The following is a 21,575-nucleotide window of genomic DNA, read 5'->3' on the forward strand; positions in this document are numbered from 1 at the left end:
TAAGATCTAGTAATGTTAGTTTCATCCTTAAATCAAACCACTAAGCGATAACAAGCATTAAAACTTAACTCATATAAATCCTGCACACAATTTTCATCAGTATGAATTTTCTTTGAGTTTTATTTTAATATTTATTTTCTGTACTTTTAGGACTGGCAGCAATGATGCCAGCATCAACAATAGAAGCCACAGTGCCATCTAATACAAAGACACTACTCATATTGCAAATCAAACATTGCTTAGATTTTTAATATTTGACTTAGAAATAAGTTTTCTGTAGCTCAGGGCATCCTGCGACAATGTATAATACAATATTATATATTATATAAAATTTTATTATCTATATGAGTAGTTTCATGGCCAAATCAGATCTGTTTATTCAATATTTCATGTCAGATTTAGCAGATAAAAGATCTGGAGATAATTCAAAGTGTTAAACTTGTAATTTGGTAGCTTTTTCTTGCATCTTATGACCATCATCAGGGTGAAAAATAAAATAAACCTGCTGCACACTAAAAGCCAAAAGGCCTGGAAGACCATTGTTAAGAAACAACAATCTCAATGAAGCAGATATATTGTTGTCAAAGTCTTCAATCAAGCTTAACCTTCCTGAGCGTAAATACAGAGAGTTTACAAAGTGCTAACAACTGGTTACTTGGAACAAAAATGGCTGAGTAGACTTTGCCAGAAAACATGTAAAAGAGCATGCACAGGAAAAAAATCTTTGGACAGATTAAACCAAATTTAACTTGACTTAATTAGTTTTTCAGCTTCCAAAGACAAAACTGATGGCTTAAATCCCCCACAAACAAGCAGCATCTGAATGTGGCTGCTATAAAGGCCTTGGACAGCATCTAAAGCCAGGAAATACAACATCGGATGATGTTGATGGGTTCTGGATTCCAGACACTAAAGAATTTTCATCCTATTGTCATATTAAAACAATCCTTATATTAGTTTGATAAACTTCCTTTGAGCCTCTGAAAGTGGGAGACTGTAAATAAAGCTGTAAGTCCTACTTCGGTCACCAGTTGCATTACAGTTTGGTCCAAACTAAAATATCTTACGCCCTTTATAGCATTATTGTGTCCTATTTAATTCCAGCCAGTGCTAAGTTACATGTAAGAAATGCAAATTTACTGTTGAATTTTTTATTTTTTTTATTTTTTAGTGGAAATGCAGAAGGTCACTAACACTAAGAATTGGGCCTTCAAGAAGTTCTCTGTAGTTCCCAACAAAAATATCAAAAATAGAGGTGATTGGTGAGTTGTTTTTCTACCAGAGCTGATATTGTGCAGAGTCATTTACAGATCAAGTCTCTGTACTTTCACTTTGATTTTGGATGCATGAAAGGCAGAAGTAGTTTTATTGACTTTTATTGACAGTTAGTATTTGTTTGGCTGAAGAACAACCTGCACGGCAATCAAAAGTCCACCTGAGTGCACGTTTTTCACCATTTTATTATCAAAGCACTTGTTTGCTCCTGCATGTGCTCCTTGGACTTGTTTACTTACACTCATTGATCGTTTTAACATTTGAACTGAACATAACAACACAATTTTCATGGCAATGCCATTTCTGTATTGTAAATACATAAAGATTTAAAAGATGTGTGCGTTAATCATCTCTATGGTAATCTAAAAACACTTTTATGTGTTTTGTCATGTGTGATTTAAACAAATAAAACAAGCTTTCCTATCAGTGTTCTTACACAGTGTGTGTTCATCTGTGAGTTTCACTGATTGCACCACCGTCGGGCATCTGTCAAAAAGGAACTACTCACATAAACAATAAAAATCCCAGAGTCTTCTTTGTATATGGTATAGGTCCATTTATATATTTATACTGCTATCCAGCTAATGTACATATTTATTTAAGTGCTCATAAAATTACACAAATAGTACTTGAACAATCTGATTATTTTTTTAAAAGCCAAAACAAGGAAAAAAACGTCATTTATCAGTTTTGGCCAGTAGAGGGCGACATCTAAAACACCACCTTTTAGATTAAGTTGAAGTACTTAAGTAGAGATGTAGAGTTTTCAGATTTAATGGAGAAGTGTGGACTTCTCTGTCGATTGCACTTTGTGACACAGTGCTGATGGTGATGTTCTGGCAAAAAAAAAGCTTCTTCTTCTTCTTCTTCTTCTTTTTTTTTTTTTTACATTTTATTGTCATACACAGAAGTCACTGACTAGAAAAACATTTATAGCACAAGTTGATGAATTGTCAATTTATTGTTCATCTTTTACAATAAATTTACAATTAGAAATTCGTAAAATTATTTTTTATATTTATGCTCACCAGTTTTTGTTCTCAATGTTGTTCATGGATTAACCAACATGTAACGTAATCACAGCGACCAGTGTAACGCTTTCATATGATTATTGTAAAAGGGTTTAAAAAATCATCAAATATTCTTTACTAGTTTATTTGACCAGATTTTTGACTTTGTAATTTTCTGATTAGTGACACGTCATGAGTTTATTTTCTATCAGTACTCTATCTATGATCTCAAACTCCAGTGCGCTCCAGTTCAGCACGTTCCCTGGCGTGAAGTTTAGTTCATCCACATAGTTTTGAATTTCACAGGAGGAAAGGATGTGATCCCACAAGTGGACGTCAGACATCATGCCAACGAAAGACTGCTTAAGGTCAAATCCGCCACCGTGGGAATCTTGCTCCTGTAAAGAATGCAGTGTTGAGATACAATAGATTAAAACTACATTGTACATTATAGTACATATAGTACATTATTAGTATATACAGCTCTAAATAAGTAGTTATAATTTATCAATAAAACTGTACCTGTCCTAAGATTATTATAACAGGTCCTACGATGTTTGTTCCAGTGCTGACAAATTTCCTAATCGAAGGTAGCCCATTAAACCAAATCTGCACCAGTCCAGACTCAGAGTCCCACGTGGTGCAGATAGAGTGCCACATGTTTGGCTTGTAGTCTCGTCCTCCAAATTCAGCTTTCCTGTTCTTGATATGGGGCTCAATCTCTTTATTTGTATAATCCCAGAAGATCAGGAAGTCATTGGAATGAACAGGTGTAGCCAGAGAGAACAAAACGTGGTCTCTTTTAAGGTCTGTAAATGATCTGCAGGCATGGCAAAGGACGACTTATTTCACAGTCAGAGATACAGTTGCTTCTTATAGGAAATGTATACATATTCATTGCTACCTGTGACAGAGTGTTAAAGAACTGAAATCCAATCTTGACGCATTCAGCCTCACATGAGCGGTGTTGGATTCCAGTGGGAAAGTGAACATTTTACCAGACAAATCTGAGACGAGAGAAAGAGGAAGACACTTTTCAAGTGGTTTTCCTTTTTTTTATGAAAAAGGAAAATGCAGGAAGTTATGAACACAGAGAAGCATATGCGCGGGGTCCCGCCAACACTCAGATTTAATAAGAAATTAATAAGATTAGTAAGAAAACTTAAAAGAAGGAAATACTATATTTTTCTCAAAGGTTTTCAATGAGTCAAATTCACATGAAGCCAGAAAGAAACAACATTAAAAATACAAATTTTAAATTTATCTAAACCCTTTTTGTTTCTCAGTCTTGTTACAAAGATTGGCTAGAAATTTTAATAACGTTATTAAAAAACAAAGTATCATTAAAAGTGAATAACAAAATACATGAACATCGTAGAAATCTGCTGTTGTATTCACTTTGTTCAGAAAAAAACAAAATACCTTGAGGTCTTGCAGCACAAGCTGTCAGCATCACCAGTACAGGGAACAGCTTCATCTAATACAAGGCCAAAAATCACAGCACAAATTATACTTAATTATATAAATGGAACTTTTTCGAATTATACTCAAGACTAGTGACACCAGTTTACTGCTTGCCTTGGATTCCTACAATAAACAATAGAGGCGTAAATTATCTACTTCACCTGTATTGCTCATTGTAAAAACAAAAGGAAAGGAAATGAAGTTTTGTATATAGCAGAATGAAGTTTACGTTCTTACACATGCCAGTTTTGAATGTCTCATCTTACCTTGAAATCTGTGTCTGGTACTGTCTGTGCAGCAGTTGTGAATGTTGTGAAAGTTTGAGTTTTATATACTTCTTCCCCATTTCTGACAGTTTGCCTGTGTCAATGTGTTCACTTCCTTCATCCACTTCTTCTTTTTTCCTAACTTTTTCTTTTTTGCTGTAATCTGCAGTATGATGTTAATTCTACAGAGGAGAAAGTCATCTCACTTTAAACTTTCCTTGGTTTGTACTAATACTCAACTAAACCATGAACTGAGTATCAGCGGGAGACTAATAAGCTTAAAACGTTTGACTAAGTGAAATAAAACAGTGAGATATGAAATTATTATGGAAAATTCTCAAAGTGATGCCTAAGAGTTGTTGCTGATGCTACATTGTATAGCTAACAACACAATAATGCCACATTTTTGGGGGCATATATATTAAAAATCAAATGGTATCCAGGACCACAGCTATTACTTGCTTATATAAGCTACTTGTTTTTTCATCTTCCTCACTGTTAGATGGTGTGATCATGGACAGAAGAGGGATGTCTGCTGTAGATCTCTGTCTTGCTGTTTTATAACATGTCCTTTGTTGGCATTGAGCTGTCATTGGTAAATTCAAAGTTAACTTTGTACATGATAATGAATGGTTATTCTGTATTACACTAAGGCATTTATAATGATAATAATAATGTAATGAACAATGGTACTGATAATAGTTCAATTTTGAACATTCTGTGAAAACTGACATGTATGACATGTACGATAGCTTGAGGACTAAACTTTCTGACACCAAAATATTAGACTAATGATCACATAATTATTTCTGTTGTCAGATTGAAATGGACTTCTCTTGTTGATTTTAAATCTGAGTACCTTCCATTTGATAAGCTAATGTTGTAATTGCTAATGTTTGACTGCCTAAATTGATGTGTTTTAGTGGTTTTTTAATTACATAGCAATAACAAATATGGATGAGGCCAGTGCAGACACTGCTGTTACCTGTCTGTCATCAGTAAAAGCAGGTCTGAGATGTGACGCTGCTCCTCAGAGCTCTCCAATGGCACGAGCAACTGATTGTGACAACAAGGAAGTGGCCAGGGCCAGGGGCTGTACGGCTTTGCAGAATTATAATAACAAAATTGTTGGGCATTACATGCTTTCGATTAGGAATTGATGCCATGGGACAACTTTAAAATTAAAATGTAAAATTATAAAATAGACACACGTGGGGGAAAAAACTTTCCTGCCCAAAGGGTCAGGTGCTTGAGCACCACCTGGGGTCTATCTGTGCATGTGCCTGTTCAGCACTCTTTCTAAAGTCTGTAACTCCAGTGCCCTCCAGCTGATGGTATTCCCAGGTATGTAGCTATTTTCTTGTGGATGTCACAATAAAACAAACAAAAACACATAATCCCTCACACATCAGTACCAACAAGCACTTTCTTTATGTCTAGCATCTTGCAAAACAGAAGGTAATTAGTGTTTTGAGTATTTGCTTGGAAAGCATCAAATAAGTGTTAAGTCTTCATGTCATGGTCCTGAATCTTTGACCCAGGGTTTTGACTTTTATTTTGCATTTTTACCTTAAGAAGATGATTTAAGTTCGAGCTTTGTGCGGTTTAGTCTTGAGTCTCTAGTCTTGTTTGACATTGTTAGATTGCTTTTGGTTTTTGTGTTTTGTCCTCATGTCTCCATGTTTACCTGTGTTTCCCCATCTCTCTGTCTCTGTGTGTCCCTCTCTCCTTCTCTGTTCCTCAGCCCGGTCATATCCAACTGTCTAGTTCACATGTCTTAATGTGGGTCTTGGTATGTGTTACTTCCTGTCTTATTTTGATAGTCTCTTGTCCTGCGTGTGTTATGTTTTGTTTTGCCTCCCCTTTGTATTTAAGTCCTCAGTTTCCTTCTGTTTCCTGTCATGTCGTCAGTCTTCATGTCAGTCTTGCCGCTGTGTTTTCTCTGCGCTGTGTGCTCTGCTTCATTTCCTGTGTCTAGCTTAAAGTTCTGTGTATGTGGTTCATGCCTTGCTATGTCAAGAGTTTGTATTTTGTATTTTCATTTGTAACTCCCAGCAATAAAACTGCCTCTTAGTTTATATTTTGTATCTGGAGTCCTTTAATTGCTTTATTACGTGTTATGATTACCAGAGATAGCATTCCTTGGACTGTCCTTATTAAATGATGTTATAAGGCCACTCCTTCATATCCTAACTGGCTCAAGTAAGTTGTTATCACGTCACCTGTTTATGGAAATGGAAAACAGTTCAACTTTGACTGACAACACCAGCGGTGGCATAGATCTTTAACACCCCCTCCTGTTTTTTAATGCTTTCACTCACTGATAAGGGCCATTTAAAGGGCAACTTTATGAGACTGGAAGGTTTTATCTGAGCGTGAGTCACAGGAATGGTGTATCCTTTACTATGAATACATTCTTTCACATCTACGCCTGTACTTGTCATGATTAGATTTCATTTACAGCTACTAATAAAATGACGTCTATGTGTTTTTACTCACTTCAGGAAACGACTTGATGCAGGGCAACATCACGGGGCTATCTGCACTGTGACAACCCAACATTAGATTCTTTCAACAACAAAAAAAAAAAAAAAAAAAAAAAAAAAAAAAAAAAAAGATTCTTTCAACAGACGACGGTGATGGAGGAGTCTTCAGATTCCTCTTTCCTAGTGATGAGATCCAGCAGTGACTGGGGAGAAGGCTGGTCTTCAGAGCAAATGTTTCTGAGAGAACGCTATCTGATCGGCCAGAGGGATGAACCCTGGAGAGGGATCAGACCGAGACGACTAAGCGAGACACAGCCAACTCAGCAGGGAAATCTCCCAAAGTTTGAGCTTCTGGATAGAATGAGATATAGAAAGAGAGACAAGACAAGACAATCTTGGTCTGTTACACTGTTGTTTATTTTAAAGAGTATTTACATTGGTTACAATTAACATAATGGGTGTTTAACAAGAAAGAACAAAGGAAAAGCAGTGAGAACCAAATACGTAACAATAAATGCAATAAACATAACCCACTACACACCGCAAGTTCAGATTGATGGTATTTTTTATTTTTTATTTATTTTTTTAAGGATGTCATAGAGGACACAACACAGAATCTCAAATTACATTATGTAACACTTCTGGAGGTACATGTGGAAAAATATTAAGCTCTAATGGAGACGAACACAAAGGCAAAGGAAAGCTGCTTTTACATGTACCACGTTTACAACACTCAACAGTTTTCTTGTAATGATATAATCCTGGCTCTATGACATCTATGCCCTTGCGTCTGTGTTTATAATTCATTTGTACCTGCAGTGCCATTGCCTCATGTTAGGAGTAATTTTTTGCGTTCTTGCTCGGGATCAGTTCTCTCCCAGCCCTGTCGAATCCGGGTGAGAGTGCCGTCCACGCAAGGCAGGAGGAGAAGCAGCTTGAGCACTAGCACCACAGAAGGCACCACCAGACTAAGCATGTAGCCAGGGAGCATAAACCATTTGTAGGATGAAGGCTGAAGAAACTTATCCCATCCGTACAGGTAGGTGTGAAATGTACAGAAGAACAGTGTCAGGTAGCCCAGCTTGGACTGAAAGACAGTAAAGCAATGAAACAGGTTCAATATGTTACATTTACTAAGTACATTCACTCATTTATTTTCAGAAAACATTGAGGTTATGATGTGCAGTCGGTTTTCTTTCTGGCAAATTTGGTTTCATTTATGCATCAGGAACATGTCGTCCGTGTGCGAATGCCTCAGCTACTCAGAGGAGAGAGGTGCTGAGGTATAAATGTGAATAAAATAAAAAAGAACAAAGATAAAAGACAATTTCTGTCATAGAAATGTATTATATCAAATCAACTGCAGTGACAGACTGACCTTAATAGAGACATAGCTCCATATGTGCAATGCATGCACTCTTTGACTTTGTGTACTCATATACATAAAGGTGCAGATACATACTTGTGCACATTTAAATACATTATATACACATGAACAAAGCCTTAGGACTGAGGCCCAGGATAATGTATGCCCCCAAATTACATCTGATGCATAACTTAACATTTAAATCTCTGCTCTAATTTGGGCTGGAGTAAAGGGAGGGGTGGAATAAGAATATGAGCTTGACATGACCCAGATACATTTATGAATGAGTTTGTTCCCTGTAGTGTGTCCCATTTCATTTTTGATCGGTCAGAGTGGGAACAAAGGTAAACATTATTTGTGTCTGTTCAAGTAAAGACAGAGTTAGAAAGCGAAGGAGGGAAATATAACTAACAGATTTCTGACAGTTTGTTTCCAGTGGGAACTTTAACACAGCTGCCTGGCCCATGTGTGTGTTTTCCTATCCAGTCACAGTTTGTACTTTTGCAAATTAGACACAATGTGAAGAATTTACCAAACAGTTTTTCAGCCAGAATCCTTCCTTAAAGGCCCAGTAGCCTCTCTGTCAATTTCCACACTAACTGCTCCTCAGCAGCCTCGAGTATAAATAAACAGGTGCAATAGTGGAGTGGCAGTACGTGGAACATTTCATGGTGCACTTTAAAGCATCTCCAGCAGACATATTAGAAGTGAGTGCCAACTAGGGATATTTCATATAAAGCATCCCTGTGTTAATTAAATCATCAGTCTGGTTTCATTTGCAGCTTTTCCTGGCCAAGTGACGAGATGATCAGTTGAAAAAAATTAAATTTACCAGTGAGCTTTATTGTACTCATTTTATGAGAAATTGACAGATTAAATATCACAGAAATGCTTTTTCCTGCCACTGTGTTTATTTGTTCTCTGTTTACAAAAATAAGTTTTGAAACTTCTGTTATTTTTGTTTTTATTTGTAAGCGTGATTGAGTAAACCAGAGAGTAGTAAAAATGTTCATTTACTGTAGATCCGGGATGTCAAACACATTTTATCTTTGTGACATCTTTAAATTATAGAAATCTATAACTTAATTAGTTTGGCTTTGTATGGATAGCCACGGGGAATCATCATCAGGAAAATCTGTAAAACTTATGAAAACATAGATGTAAATGTCCAAATGTTCTGTTTCCAAAACCATCCAGTTGGTTGGTTTGGAGTCTTCACCGGGCTGATTCTGGGCCCCAGGCTTTATGTTTAACACCCCTGCTCTAGATGGAGAGTATGTATTCAATTTTCTATCTGATATTAATTGATTCCAATAATAAGCAAAGATGCCAACTTCTGTGCAAGCACAAATCTGTTGGATGGATTGCTCGTAACATCAGTGGGCCAGCTCCAGGGAAAAATCCCACACTCTCATTCCTTCACTTGTGACTTAAAGTTTATCTTCTTATAAACAGGATTCAGTCATCAGGCCAAGAGTTTTGTTTCGCTAAGGTGCCAATATGAGTTTGCACGAACCACATACTATAAATCAAAGATGGAAAACCTGCATTTGTTTTAGTGACCACTGGAGGACAGTTCCTCTGGTTGTAAAAGGTGTGTGATTGTATAGATGTCTTTGAAAAACTGACCCTCCTGAATCACAACTTAAGTTAACAGTATACAGTATATAGTTCCGGCCTCTTTTATTCAATAAGAACATTTTAAGTCATCTATATTTTCTAAATAAGTGGGAGACTGAATTGAATGAGCAGGTCAATTCTATTAACTTGTTAGGACAGGTTTACAAGGCAACTTTGGGTCTAAGCTTTCTCCAGTTAATGTTTTTATTACTTTCTTTTCTTTACTGTCTAGCAGATCTTGCTAAAGTGCTCCATGCTTTCATCTCATGATGTTCAGGCTATTATAAATCCCTCCTCTTCTGCTTCCAGCTCATTGAAAACTTGGCTGCTAGACTTCTAACAAATTCAAAGATCAATCCCCTTCTGCTAGGGATACATCACTCCAGACACTACATTTTATATCCGTCTTACCTGTATAAAGCTGAACTCTCTCCAGCTGAGTATATTGCTGACAGAAGGGAGGGAGGTTATTCCCAAAAGGAGATACAGGCCAAATCCCAGAATCCCAATAACGTAGTAAGAGTCAGTACGCCAGGCCATGGTGGTATCAAATGGTGACGTTTTGTTCTCCCTGATCTTAAAATCCCAGCAAACAAAGAGCAGACATTTTTACCAGCTATTTACAGAGTGAGAGAGGTATGATTAAAAATGTTACCAAGTCTTACCTGTGAGATAGTATGTGCTGCCAGTCTGTATCTCACATAATATCTGAGGGCAAAAATGATTATTTAGAGAAAAATCATGTGGACAGATGGGCATAACTCTTTAAGATCTAAAATAAAACCTAGATGAAGACTTCACAAGAATTGCTGAATTAACATTATTCACAAGTTTATTAAAGCGTGATTTAGGCTTATCATTATAGCTGCATATTCTGTAGTAATAGATTAGTAGGATGTGTGCAACAACGTGATGACCAAAGAACATCAGAAAGGGAAGGACATCTGTCAACATTATGCAACTACAAGAAAATTAACCAATGGTGACACAAAGTGGACGGGACTGAAATAAACTTCTCAGCTTTCAGGTGAGCGTTTGATACCAGAGCAGGATATCACTGATTAACATATGATAGTAGTAAATATGTGAAAGGGTTACCTAGGCAACCAGACCCTGAAATGTCATCTAGTCTAAAACTAGTGCTTAAAGTTGAATCCACACATGAAGCATTTGTCAATGATGTGACGACCAGAGACCAAAAGAAAGTCAATGACATTTGGGACCATGTACATCTTCCCAAACAATGTTATTCTAATGAGCAGTTATAAACAGTTAAAAACAGCCCCAGATATGTTTAATGAAGAGGCATGAAGATGTGCAGCTTTACACACCTGATAGGGATGATAAGAGTGTAGAGCACATGCAGAGAAGCCAAGGCAAGAGCAACGAGTCCCAGCTGTTTCCTGCACAACATCCAACGATCCAACCAGTCGGGGAAACGCCTGAAACATAGGTTTTAGCAGTATGGCACAAAAATGATTAGAAAATTGCACACCACTCTGCTGGGATTAAATATAATTGCATCCTATTTTGATTACTGACTTGTATTTAGTTCCTCTGTAGAGCTGAAGGAAGGCAGCTATGACTCCAGGCAAGTAGCACAAAGACAGCATAATGAGCGACACGATGGGGAACACCTGACAGAAGGAGACAATTACAGCGCAAGTTGTTTTGAGGATAAAATCCATGAGTTTTAAGTGAAAACTTTTTATTTGTTTAGTCATTTTTATGGGATATATTTGGCGGTGACTTTTCAAAGTGTACCATGTGCTAATTTGTAAGGTAATAAACAAATTTACCTTGTTGGCCAAGGATGCCATGATTCTAAAGGAGACGTCTTTATCATTCACCACATACGAATAGATGACATCTCTGATGAGTAGATAGAAGAAGAAGAAGGCAGTGAGGCCAGTGGCCAATTTCAAGGGCAGCCTCCACTCTGGGAACAGCTGCAGAGGGAAGTCCTCCAGCTCTCTGGCTGCAGTCAGAGACCCCCTGTCCAGAACAGTGAAGCCTAATTTGGTAGCCACCTCTATTACTGCCTGCTTTGCTTCAAGACTGTTCCCACACACGTACACCTGGAGAGGAAAGAAAAACAATCTATAATTTTTAAAGCTTGAGAAGTGCCCCATGTGCGAAGTGCAGGTTTTCATCATTCTACATTTACACATTTAATTTTATGCACTCGTACACATGATGATCAACCAATAGAGACACACTGACAGTCAATGTGGTCATAGGAATGCTCAACACCTATGCAATGTTGCTGATGGTGCTCAAAATTAAACATAGTCCAGTGCATAAACATGTACTCCCCACAACACACGCGTTCTCCTGTAGGTTTTTTTTAATTTATTGTCCACTGGGACTCCGAAACTGGATCAAAATGAGCAGAACACATGCTGCAGTGAGAGAGCAAAATACATGATGGGAAGCTTAGATCTAAGAGAGAGTGTGGAGTTAATTGATTCAAGGATACCACAGAGACAGCATTCTCAGGAAAGACACGAGGCTGACTCCTCTCCTCCTCTTTCGCTTGGCTTCGGTTTGATCAAAACTTCAAAATGAGTTAATAATATAATTTGGACGGAAATACTTTCCTTTAGGAAAGAGATTATTATTTTTAACTTCTTGGTCATCCCCAGCTGTGTGAACAGATCAGAGAACTGTCAAATGCATGTGGTTCTGCATGCAAATATGTAATACTTTTTACCTTTTCCCTAGTATACCATGCAAACAAGGAGACTTTAACACAACAAGCAGATGCATTTATTACCTGTCTGTTGGCATCTGAAGGTCCATTCTGAAGGGCCCACGCAGACAAGGTGTTGAAACCCTTCACCACCTGAGCTCCAGGGATTAGCCTGGTTATTAAACAACAGTCATTTGCCTCATGTTCTTAAAGGCTTACAATTTTATTTATTTTTTTTTGGTGATTCAACCCACATGGTCCATGAGATATCCCAATATTTCATTTTATTACATTGCTGCCCTAGTTTCCCCTTACCGCTGCAGATATTCAGCATTGGCCTCGGGGTACATATTCTTCTTGAGGTTGTTGCTGACATCCACCAGGACCTTCCAATCAATTAAATCAATAGAGTGGATGAAAAGTTAGAAATGATCCAAGTGCTTTGTCACACAAAGTCATCTCACAGTGCAACAAAGTACCTTCCCCTTGAGCTGAGGTGCAAGAGTCTCCAGGAAATCATAGTTTTCTCTGTGAATACAAATAAAAACCAGCCTGGCTGATTGGGCTGCAGCCACATGGCTCATCGCCTGCACAAGACATAAACACAGGAGAACTGTCACGCACGGCCACGACACATGGTAACACAACCGCTGACAAAAGGTTTCATTTATTTTGAGATTCTAGTTCAGTCAAAACAAAAACCAAAGCAATGCAGGATGTAGAGCACAAACAAAAAACAGCAACATCTGGAGAGATGCTTGCACGTACACAAATTATAAGCAAACTAGTTTAGCTAAACAAGGTCAAGCCTGATTAGAAGAGCTGCTTTTCTCACAGCACTAACTATGCACTTTGAACACAGGTATTTGTTTTGGTCAATTCACATGTTGTGATATCAGCAGTCAAATAAGAACAATAACAACAAAAACAACAGACATCATGCACTGTACCTGAGTTCCCGGAGGCAATGGGCCACAGCTGTGGGGTCTGCGGCTGCCGTACACCACCTTGTAGCCAGTCTGGAGAAAACGCTGGCCCAGAGAGCGCCCTAGGTCCCCCGTCCCAAAGATACATAGCATCTCCTGCTCAGTGGCTGCTGTTGTGCTCAAAGGACACAGAGATACGCTCTCTGAATTCACCTCCTTTGACATGCTGCTCAGTCTGTCACACAACACGGCCACAGTCTGACACAAAAAGGGAGAATACCTCCTGTGGTTCTGAAAGAACAAAACGCTCTACCAGGTCTTCTGCCAGCACAGTGACAGCTGGACTGCAATGTGAATATTATGAGTAATGTGTCCAAGTTCAAGACAGCTGTAACTAAATTACTGTTACTTCAAATAAGGAAATCTTCTGGAAAAAGTGCCAGTGGACCATCTGACTGCCTCTCAAGTTCATGTGTCTGTTCTTTCACTTTCTAGACTGACAGATTTTTCAGTCCTGAGTCAGTTTTTGTATTGGTCTATCCCCTCCCATTTTAGGATTGGCTCAGACGGAAGTCTGTTTAATCTTGGAAACTCCGTGGCAAAAGGTTGGAGGCAGGTTTCAGAGAGCCCTTTAGTTTTCTATCTGAGCCTCTCTGTCTCTCTGTGTCTCTGTGCTTTGCTTTGCCAGGAAAACTGTGGCAAAGTAAAGAATTATGGCAGGCTTCTGGGAAACCACACAGATTATGCAACACTGGAAAACAAGAATTTAATGTACTCTGGCTGGAAAAAAAAAACATTTTCCCCAATTTATCACATAAAGTCAAAGCACAAGAAACCCAGATTATGCAGTAGATGAAAGTTGTTGATATGATGACATGACGGAAATGCACAGTTAAGAATCAAAGTGTGGAATGTTTCTGCTCAGACAAGCTCACCATAACAGGTTTGTGCATGTAGAAACAGTCCCTTTAATTAAACACACAGAAAAACCTCGATAGACAACACAGTCACCTCATGTTACATGTTAAAGTTTGCTCATGGAAAAATTCACATTGTTGCACTGAGCTCTCCCCAAACAGACTATGTGTACCAATTCCAGGTCACAGAATGCTAGCACAATGTACTGGTATGCTCCCAACCCCCTCTCCTCTGTTTCATTGCACAATCCCCACGTTATGACTGTAAAATTCCCACGTCCTGTACCTACATAATTGTTTGGTCTTGAGTGCAAAACAAATAACACTTATTTTAATAGCATAAGGATAATTGTGGTTCACTGGGAGTCAAAGAACACAATCCTCATAATCAGTCAGTGATACAGTGGTCAGAAGAGGTGCACCCTGATTCATGGAGTTTGTAGGCAAACCCACCAATTACAGTCTAAGCTGCACTCATGTGTTGTCCCAGTGAGTAATTAATGTTCTTAGCCTCGTAACTTAAGCTGGACTGGAGTGCAGCCCTTCCTATTTTCCCAGAGGTCCAAAATAGCTCCACCGTTCAGAGCTGAGGTGAACCTCAGGCCTAGTGACCTGTCCTAATCTGTAATTACTCCCTCTGCTGTGCTGCATCACTAAGTGGCTGGCATGTGCATGAGCATGTGCGACACAAAAATAACAATACTTTACTAATGCAAACATACACACACACAAGCACACACGCATATATTCACAAAGAAACAAAAAAAAAAAGTAATGAAATTTGTTGCTGATCTGGGTTCTTGGCCCATAACTAGGCAGAGACCTTAACTGCAATTAATCTCCTACTTGGTAAACAATTACTCACTTGCTCTTCCTCCCACAAGATACCAAGGTCGGAAGGAAAGCAGCGTTCAAGAGAAGGGGTCTGGCTTGATCAGATCAGTAAATACAGTAAGAAGAAAAGTAAACAAATGAACGTCTGCTGGGTGAAAAAAATAGTTTATGTAAATGTAGGAGGTCAGTGTTATTTATATGATGCAGTGTTTGTTTTTTTCTCATATCAAGCGGTCAGTTATAACTAACCAAGAGTTCCTTAGCCTCTTAGACAAAAGTTCAGAGTTCAACCAGTAAAAGCCCAGGCACTAAAGCGCAGAGGTAGACCTCAGTGAGCACAAGAGCTGCACTTAAGTACTTCTGAGCACCAAACAATCTAGCTTAAAACAGTGTGGGTGGATTTCTGATGATCAAAACAAAACTGAATGGAAGCAGCAATCACATATCAAATGTCAAGTCTGAAAAAAAGGCACTCTCAGGCTGATGATTGGGCCTTCCAGTATTCCCAGGCTAAAGCCATTACCATGATTGGCTTTACACTCTGCAATATATGAGTGTCTAAGCAAAAGCCAGACTGCATTACAGCCCCATGCTATGTTAATAGATTTTTCTGCATGAAATGAGGCTTACAGAGTAACATCCAGCTTTCTTTGGTGTTATAGTGAAAAAGATTGACTTTTAGTCACGCTGTTCAAGGTTTCGGTGCATACATACTCAGAACTTAGACCTTGATCATGTGTTACTGGATGAGATGGACACCAGGTTATAGATTATCTGGGTGTGATGGTCGGTTGTAGTGATAGTGACACACAGCAGAAAGATTTCCTGTAGATTGTGATTGGATGTCTAAAATCAAGAGGACGATTGTACAAAGAGGTGGTTGGTTTGTTAGAAGTCATTCTAGATAATGGTTCCACAATATTGTAGAGGTTTGACGGGTAGAGGTCGTTGGATCTGAGGTGTGACCAAGCAAACAAGCTCCTGTGCCACTGGGCAAAAGAGAAGAGCAAAAAAACATCCTGGTCTGAGGCTAAAGTTTAGTACAGTGACTTTTCCCTCTTCTCGCTTCACCTCCTCTACATGACACATCTGCTGTTTGTGTTTACCTTAAGGCGCTGAATGTCCTCATGTGAACCTCCTTAGCTATCTTTTTGAGGTAATGTTTTGGGTTGCAGGCCATGACCCAACACAGCCAGAAAGGCCACATCTAAAAACATCCTTCTTGAGGCAGAAACCCAGAAGGAAAAATAACCCAGGGCTAGTTGCAAGAAAATCTTTTTGAACATTCACCAGGATTTGTGCATTGATTATACATAAAATGTGTTCTTCTCTCCATCTGATTCAAAATTACAGACAAACAGAGTCTGAAAAAACTAATAAGACAAAGTTTGTGTTTGAAAAAATAATCACTGTGCTCTGTACTAATGACTTCATCAAAACTTTAAAAATAAGATTGGATTTGTGGGCTCCAGATCAGTACCGGCGTAAAAACAACATGATATATTAAAGCTGATTAAGAACAAAATCTGCTCTCATAAAAGGTTGGATCACAGTAATAGTAATAGTGTAGTAATAGGCTACAAAACCTTTATGAAATTTTGGGGGTTCATCAGTCCTCAATAAGGGAAACTTTCTACACATGGAGAAAATTCAGAACTGCTGCTGCAGTGGGCACCTTACAGAAATTCCATCTGCAGCACAATGTGGAGTGCCGAAATAGGTGAAAATAACCTGTGTGCAACAGAAAAACACCAGCAGCCAACACCTATCAAAGACCATCCAGAAACCATTTGTGGACAGACGGGACAAAAGTTGAAGTTTTTGGCAAAAAAAGGCCAAAAAAAAGCACAATATGTGTAGAGGAAAAGGGCAACTCTGAAAAATGATGAGGAATATGTCACTGGCTGAGGGATGTTTTTCTACCTGATCCAGTATTTTTTTATGAGAAAACCCAACTCAGAACCCAACCTTAACCCACCCAAGATGATTTGATATGAACTGCAGAGAACTGTTAATCAAGATATCCTGGAAATGTTGAGAACCAGACACAGTTACAAAAGAGTCCAAAATCCCTCCTCCTTTTCCACCTATCGTCCAAATCTCACAAACATAAACATGTGAGGAATGTCGCTGCTGCAAAAAGCTGTTTTTTTAGACACAACCCAATGCAGTTTGCAGTTACTTGATTAAATGTGCTCAATAAACAGACGAGAAGTACAACTGTTTGTGCATTATTAGTTTAGTCTGATTAGGGTTGCCTAATCCTCATAATTCAGGAGGGTTTATGAACTCTTTTATTTTTATTTTTTTGGCAAAGGTCCTTTTTCACCATTTACACTGAAAATAGCAAACCTCGTTTTTGCTAAATGTTTACACGAGTAACAGAGGAAAATAAAGTCCAGCTGGCTGTTTTGGACGCAGATGACATCCATAGTGAAACTTATCTTGGCTTTGGACAGAGTCAGAAACATTGCTGCAAGCTGTGCTTGCTCGTTGCTCTGCTACTCTCCCTCTCTTTCTCCCTCCCTCCCTCTCGCTGTCCCTCAGCTCTCTGGTCTATCATTTTGATCGTTTTAGAGATTTACAGTGAAATCTCCCTCCTGACCCCTAGTGCTCTGGAGCTCAATGAGTGATCTGTAAAGTTAATGGGTCAGATCCAATCTTTCCTTGTAACACACTTCACTCCACACGCACATCCGCACACACACATGTGCTCCCTCGCCTCCGCTCATATATCTGTCTCTCTATCTCTTACAATGCAGAACAACATCAGGATATGGTCTCAGCTTTATGAGCCCTAATCACAGTGGTTATAAAACCTGACTGAAAGATTGAGCGGTTGTCTTGGTAACACTGATGTATGCAATACTGGAGGGGACCTGAGACTCTGGATATTGGGTCCACTTAGTGTGTGCTGTTGACACGGCCCATTCTGCCCCCTCAAAATAACACTAAAATTATGTGGAGGCGTTGGGCCCCTAAAGCTTCTACAAACACTCACAGGTATCTGCTTGCTTGATTAGACCTTTACTCGGGCCTGCTTGTCCAAACTGGTTTGGGTTGGAGGCAGTGCAGTTCCTTCTGTTATCATTCATCATATAGTATCCTGCGTAAAACCACCAAAGTTAAGCTTACCATACAAAACATCCAGAGTAACTGAAAACATGTCGGTGGGGAACATTTCCTCATGGCCTGCCGTGAACAGTCAGCTTGATTAGTGATAACATAGCAAGCAAGAACGTGATGGACTGTCCCACTGCAGTGTCCGCAAAACAGGGGTACATGTGCTTCAAATGTCTGCTGCTCTTCTACAGGTATTGTGTAGATTAGTCATCCTATAATAAGGGAAAAGTGAAGAAATACAACGATAGAACCGCAGATGGAGCCACCACAGATGTAGCTACAACCTACTTTGGTGTAACCTCTGTTTTATTTCAGTTAATGTGTGTGCGAAGTTATTTAATAACTTTAATATCCTTGAATACAAAGGCAGGTACGTTTTTATATTTGCCTGTATTAGATAGCCAAAGTTAGAGAGACACAAATATGGGGAGCAGCAAAGAGCTCACACAATCAATGAAATATTTATGCCCAAAATTCTGACATTAAGCAATTTGATAACCTGTAAAACCTTTCCATATGATTTGGTTACATAAGTACAATATAAAATGATCAATTTAATGGAATCTGGTCATCTGAATAAATAAACTTTTGATTTTGTATGTTTCAGTTGCATTTTGCTCAAAATTATCACTCCATGTTTACTGGGGGCCAAGACTACTTTTTGAGTGCACACTACCAAGTATACTTTAGGGCACACCATTTGACCTAACTAAATCTATTTCTTTCTGTTTAGGCTAATTGTTTGTCTGTTGTGGGACTACACCTGTACGTTTGTATGTTGGGGGATTAGTGTATTATGTTTTTGCACTTTTATAACCCAGTTTTCAGTCTTTTCTATCAGTTCCTTGTTGTGTGTTTTGTAATACGGACTTTCCCAGCAGAAGAACACAGTGACCAAATTAATTTGTAATCCGGTACTTTCTATTTCAACACATAGGCTACAGTATTACCTCTCTGGTGCTTTGCACAAATAGGTGGACTTGCATGGAATCAGATTTTGGGATTGATTTATTATTTTGGTCCACAACACTAACCACATACTTAACTCACAAGTGAAAATGAAATGTGAAATGTTTTAGCTTCTGTCTTTGCTCTTGTAAAGTAAATGACTTCTAAGGGGATTTATTTGTTTGTTGTTTGCCAATTCTCTTAGCTGGCTCCTTCATCGCTCTGCTCAAAGATATTTTAGGCATTGAATTTCTATTTTTTTATGAGCAATGGAACCCAGTTAAATGATCTGATGTTTCAAATGTTAATATACAGAATCTGACAACAGCCACTGGGTTTTAGTCAGCTGGATTAAATCACATTTTAGGGTTTTGGAGTTAAGATCTTAATAAATGATGCCTGCATTTGAAAGCCGCATATGTGATAATAAATATTACAATAGCAAGGTTTTTAGGCATGCAGTTTGAATGATGCGGTGTATAAATCCGAGAGCAACATCAGAGGCAGACACGTCTGTCATATGTGCCGCATTATGTGGGACTTTTTCCGTCATCTTTGACTATTTTACGACCTTAAGCAACCATCTCCCAAGAGAAACTTCTATCTTATGAGCCCTGTGTGTGGGTCAGGTACCAGCTGTTGATGAAATTTAGCAGCAGCAGAAGCAGCGGTAACCGTGGCAGCACGAGTTGCAAAGTGAGCCATAAAAGCAGCTACACTGGCAGAGCAGGAGTGTAACCGGGGCTTTTGACAGCTTAAATACACCACCTTATTACAAAGACTCAGTTGGATGTTGCAGCAAATAGTGTGTCACATGAGAGTCTGGAAGTGCTGCGCAAATTGTCTGCCTGAACTAGCTTTGTAGGCTTTGCTCCATTTATGCCATTTAGGATTTATTCTTTGTGTAATCTGACAAACATGCTATAGGGAGTGAAAAGCAACCTATTCTAAAATTTTACTAAGTTTTATGAGTTTTATGATTTGCCAAAAACACCTCTTTCCAAACACACTAAAAACAAGAAGTGAAACTGTATAAAGTGGAAGGAGAACAGACCACTCATCACTTTTGTAAATATGTATGTATTATGCTTCAGTGAATCATCTCTAACTGCAAATGACCAGAAGGACGTTTACTCAGTGTTTAAACTGCAAATTTGTGAACAGCATATGTTAGAGTGAAAACAACAATTAAAAAAAAAAACTGTGTAAGGCTCTAAGTCGCTTGTGCCTGGCATACATCTTTCATGCACCTAGAGTATTGCAGACATCTGTGAGCTGTTGAGTAAAACTTCACTTCCTCCACATCTGACCTAATGTGGCCACCCTTCGTGTCTTTTAATCACACCGCTCACTCCGTTTCTGTGTTTTTCCCCTCCATTTGACTCCAGAACCCGTTCCTTCTCAGCACCTACAACATCAAATCCCACTCTGGAACAGAAGTCCTCACAGTAGTGAATATATAATTCATCCCCATGACCACACACTGCTGAATATTTCACTCTGACAGTCATGTATAATTATGACTCTGTGTCAAGCTGTCACTCTACTGCCCCCTCGCTGGTAGTTTCTCCACACAGCCCTTCAGGCCTCAAAAAAAAAAAAAAAAAAAAAACTGTTTCCTTGGCAGTGTGGGCTGCCTTCTTGTCTTTGGGAGGAAGTGGATTGCTCAATTACTGTCAGTTGCAGGCTTACAAACCACCATTCATACCTGGTCCTACCTCCAATGAAACACATAAGGAGTCGCAATTACTTGCAAAAATTATGTGGCACTGAGCAGAAATCCACAGAATGCATACTGTGGTGTTTAGGTAATGAGATAAAGGAAGCTGTAACGACTCTCACGAGGGAAGTAATGAGACTTAATGGGAGTTAATGGGGTTACACTGATCGGGAGAGCAGAGAGACCCCAGGTTAATACCGCTACTAACAGGACAGAGACTGAGTGGGGGGGGTATGCACACACACACACACACACACACACACACACGTATCCACACTCATGCATACACAGAGCCAATATAAAGGCCTATCTCAGCATTCGCACCTTAGCCTGAAATCATTAGATCGTTATAACACTTCTCAGTTTAAGAATTATACATGAGCCCTCTGGAAGGTTCCATCTTTGATTCTCTTGTCCTATGCAACTGTTAGGGTTATACAAGCTGTGTGTGTGTGTGTGCACGTGTGTGTGTTTGCGTGCACGTGTGTGTGTTTGAAACAGTGTGTTCTTTCAAGTCTTGCGCGCTTAGCAGCAGTTAATGAGATCAGGGTGAGTGTTACCTGTGTGCAGGGCCTTTGATGAAATATGTTCAGAAAGCGAGAGAGAGAGAGAGAGAGGGGGTCTCAGAGAATGAGATGGGAGGAGAGAGCTACGAGGAGCAAGGAGGGAAGAAAGTGGCACTGTGTGTGTGTGCGCAGGGTGATATATAGAGATAGCTTGAAGAAAATAGAGAGGATATAGAGGGGATAATAGTGAAAAAGAGAGGGAGTGGGAGCAGAAGCAGGGAAAAGTGACAGAGAGCAGAAGGGGAGGCATTCATTTTTAATCGAGAAGAAAAGTCACCGCAAAAAAAAGAAAGGCAGACGGATGAGACCCATTCACTTATAGCCACTCACAAAGAGACACACTTTATCCACACACCTATGAA

General features: G+C 39.0%; 2 protein-coding genes across 3 annotated transcripts in view; both read right to left on the minus strand.

Annotated features, from left to right (window-relative positions):
- Positions 1–4,133, minus strand: part of LOC100711589 (serum amyloid P-component) — a 30,964-nt gene extending 26,831 nt beyond the window's left edge. The window contains exons 1-5 of one of the 2 annotated variants that reach the window (XM_019364593.2): positions 4,016–4,133; positions 3,708–3,762; positions 3,190–3,292; positions 2,808–3,105; positions 2,438–2,683 (exon numbers count right to left, since the gene is read on the minus strand). In XM_019364593.2, the coding sequence (XP_019220138.1) occupies positions 2,465–2,683; positions 2,808–3,105; positions 3,190–3,292; positions 3,708–3,762 (675 nt within the window). In that variant the 5' untranslated portion in view covers positions 4,016–4,133 and the 3' untranslated portion in view covers positions 2,438–2,464. Of the gene's footprint in view, positions 1–2,204; positions 2,684–2,807; positions 3,106–3,189; positions 3,293–3,707; positions 3,763–4,015 lie in introns of those variants that run through there. The other variant, XM_019364592.2, reaches the window with a different exon arrangement.
- A 2,763-nt stretch (positions 4,134–6,896) lies between these two features.
- LOC100712124 (metalloreductase STEAP4) lies at positions 6,897–13,633 on the minus strand. Its single transcript, XM_005472762.4, has 10 exons — positions 13,130–13,633; positions 12,659–12,766; positions 12,495–12,565; positions 12,264–12,351; positions 11,287–11,565; positions 11,030–11,124; positions 10,819–10,929; positions 10,153–10,195; positions 9,899–10,063; positions 6,897–7,588 (listed from the first exon to the last, which is right to left on the minus strand). The coding sequence occupies exons 1-10, from the start codon at positions 13,328–13,330 to the stop codon at positions 7,331–7,333; spliced, it is 1,419 nt and encodes a 472-aa protein (XP_005472819.1). The 5' UTR covers positions 13,331–13,633; the 3' UTR covers positions 6,897–7,330.
- Between the last annotated feature and the right edge of the window lie 7,942 nt (positions 13,634–21,575).

Source organism: Oreochromis niloticus, linkage group LG11 (assembly GCF_001858045.2).
Source record: "Oreochromis niloticus isolate F11D_XX linkage group LG11, O_niloticus_UMD_NMBU, whole genome shotgun sequence".
Classification (NCBI taxonomy): domain Eukaryota; kingdom Metazoa; phylum Chordata; class Actinopteri; order Cichliformes; family Cichlidae; genus Oreochromis; species Oreochromis niloticus.

Bases quoted from the DNA above. Each gene is read 5' to 3' on its own strand.
- LOC100712124 (XM_005472762.4), bottom strand. From the start codon at position 13,330: ATGTCAAAGGAGGTGAATTCAGAGAGCGTATCTCTGTGTCCTTTGAGC. The intron at 12,566-12,658 runs GTACTTTGTTGC...ATTGATTGGAAG, and splicing joins CACCTCAGCTCAAGGGGAAG to GTCCTGGTGGATGTCAGCAA. The intron at 12,352-12,494 runs GTAAGGGGAAAC...TTTAATAACCAG, and splicing joins AATGCTGAATATCTGCAGCG to GCTAATCCCTGGAGCTCAGG.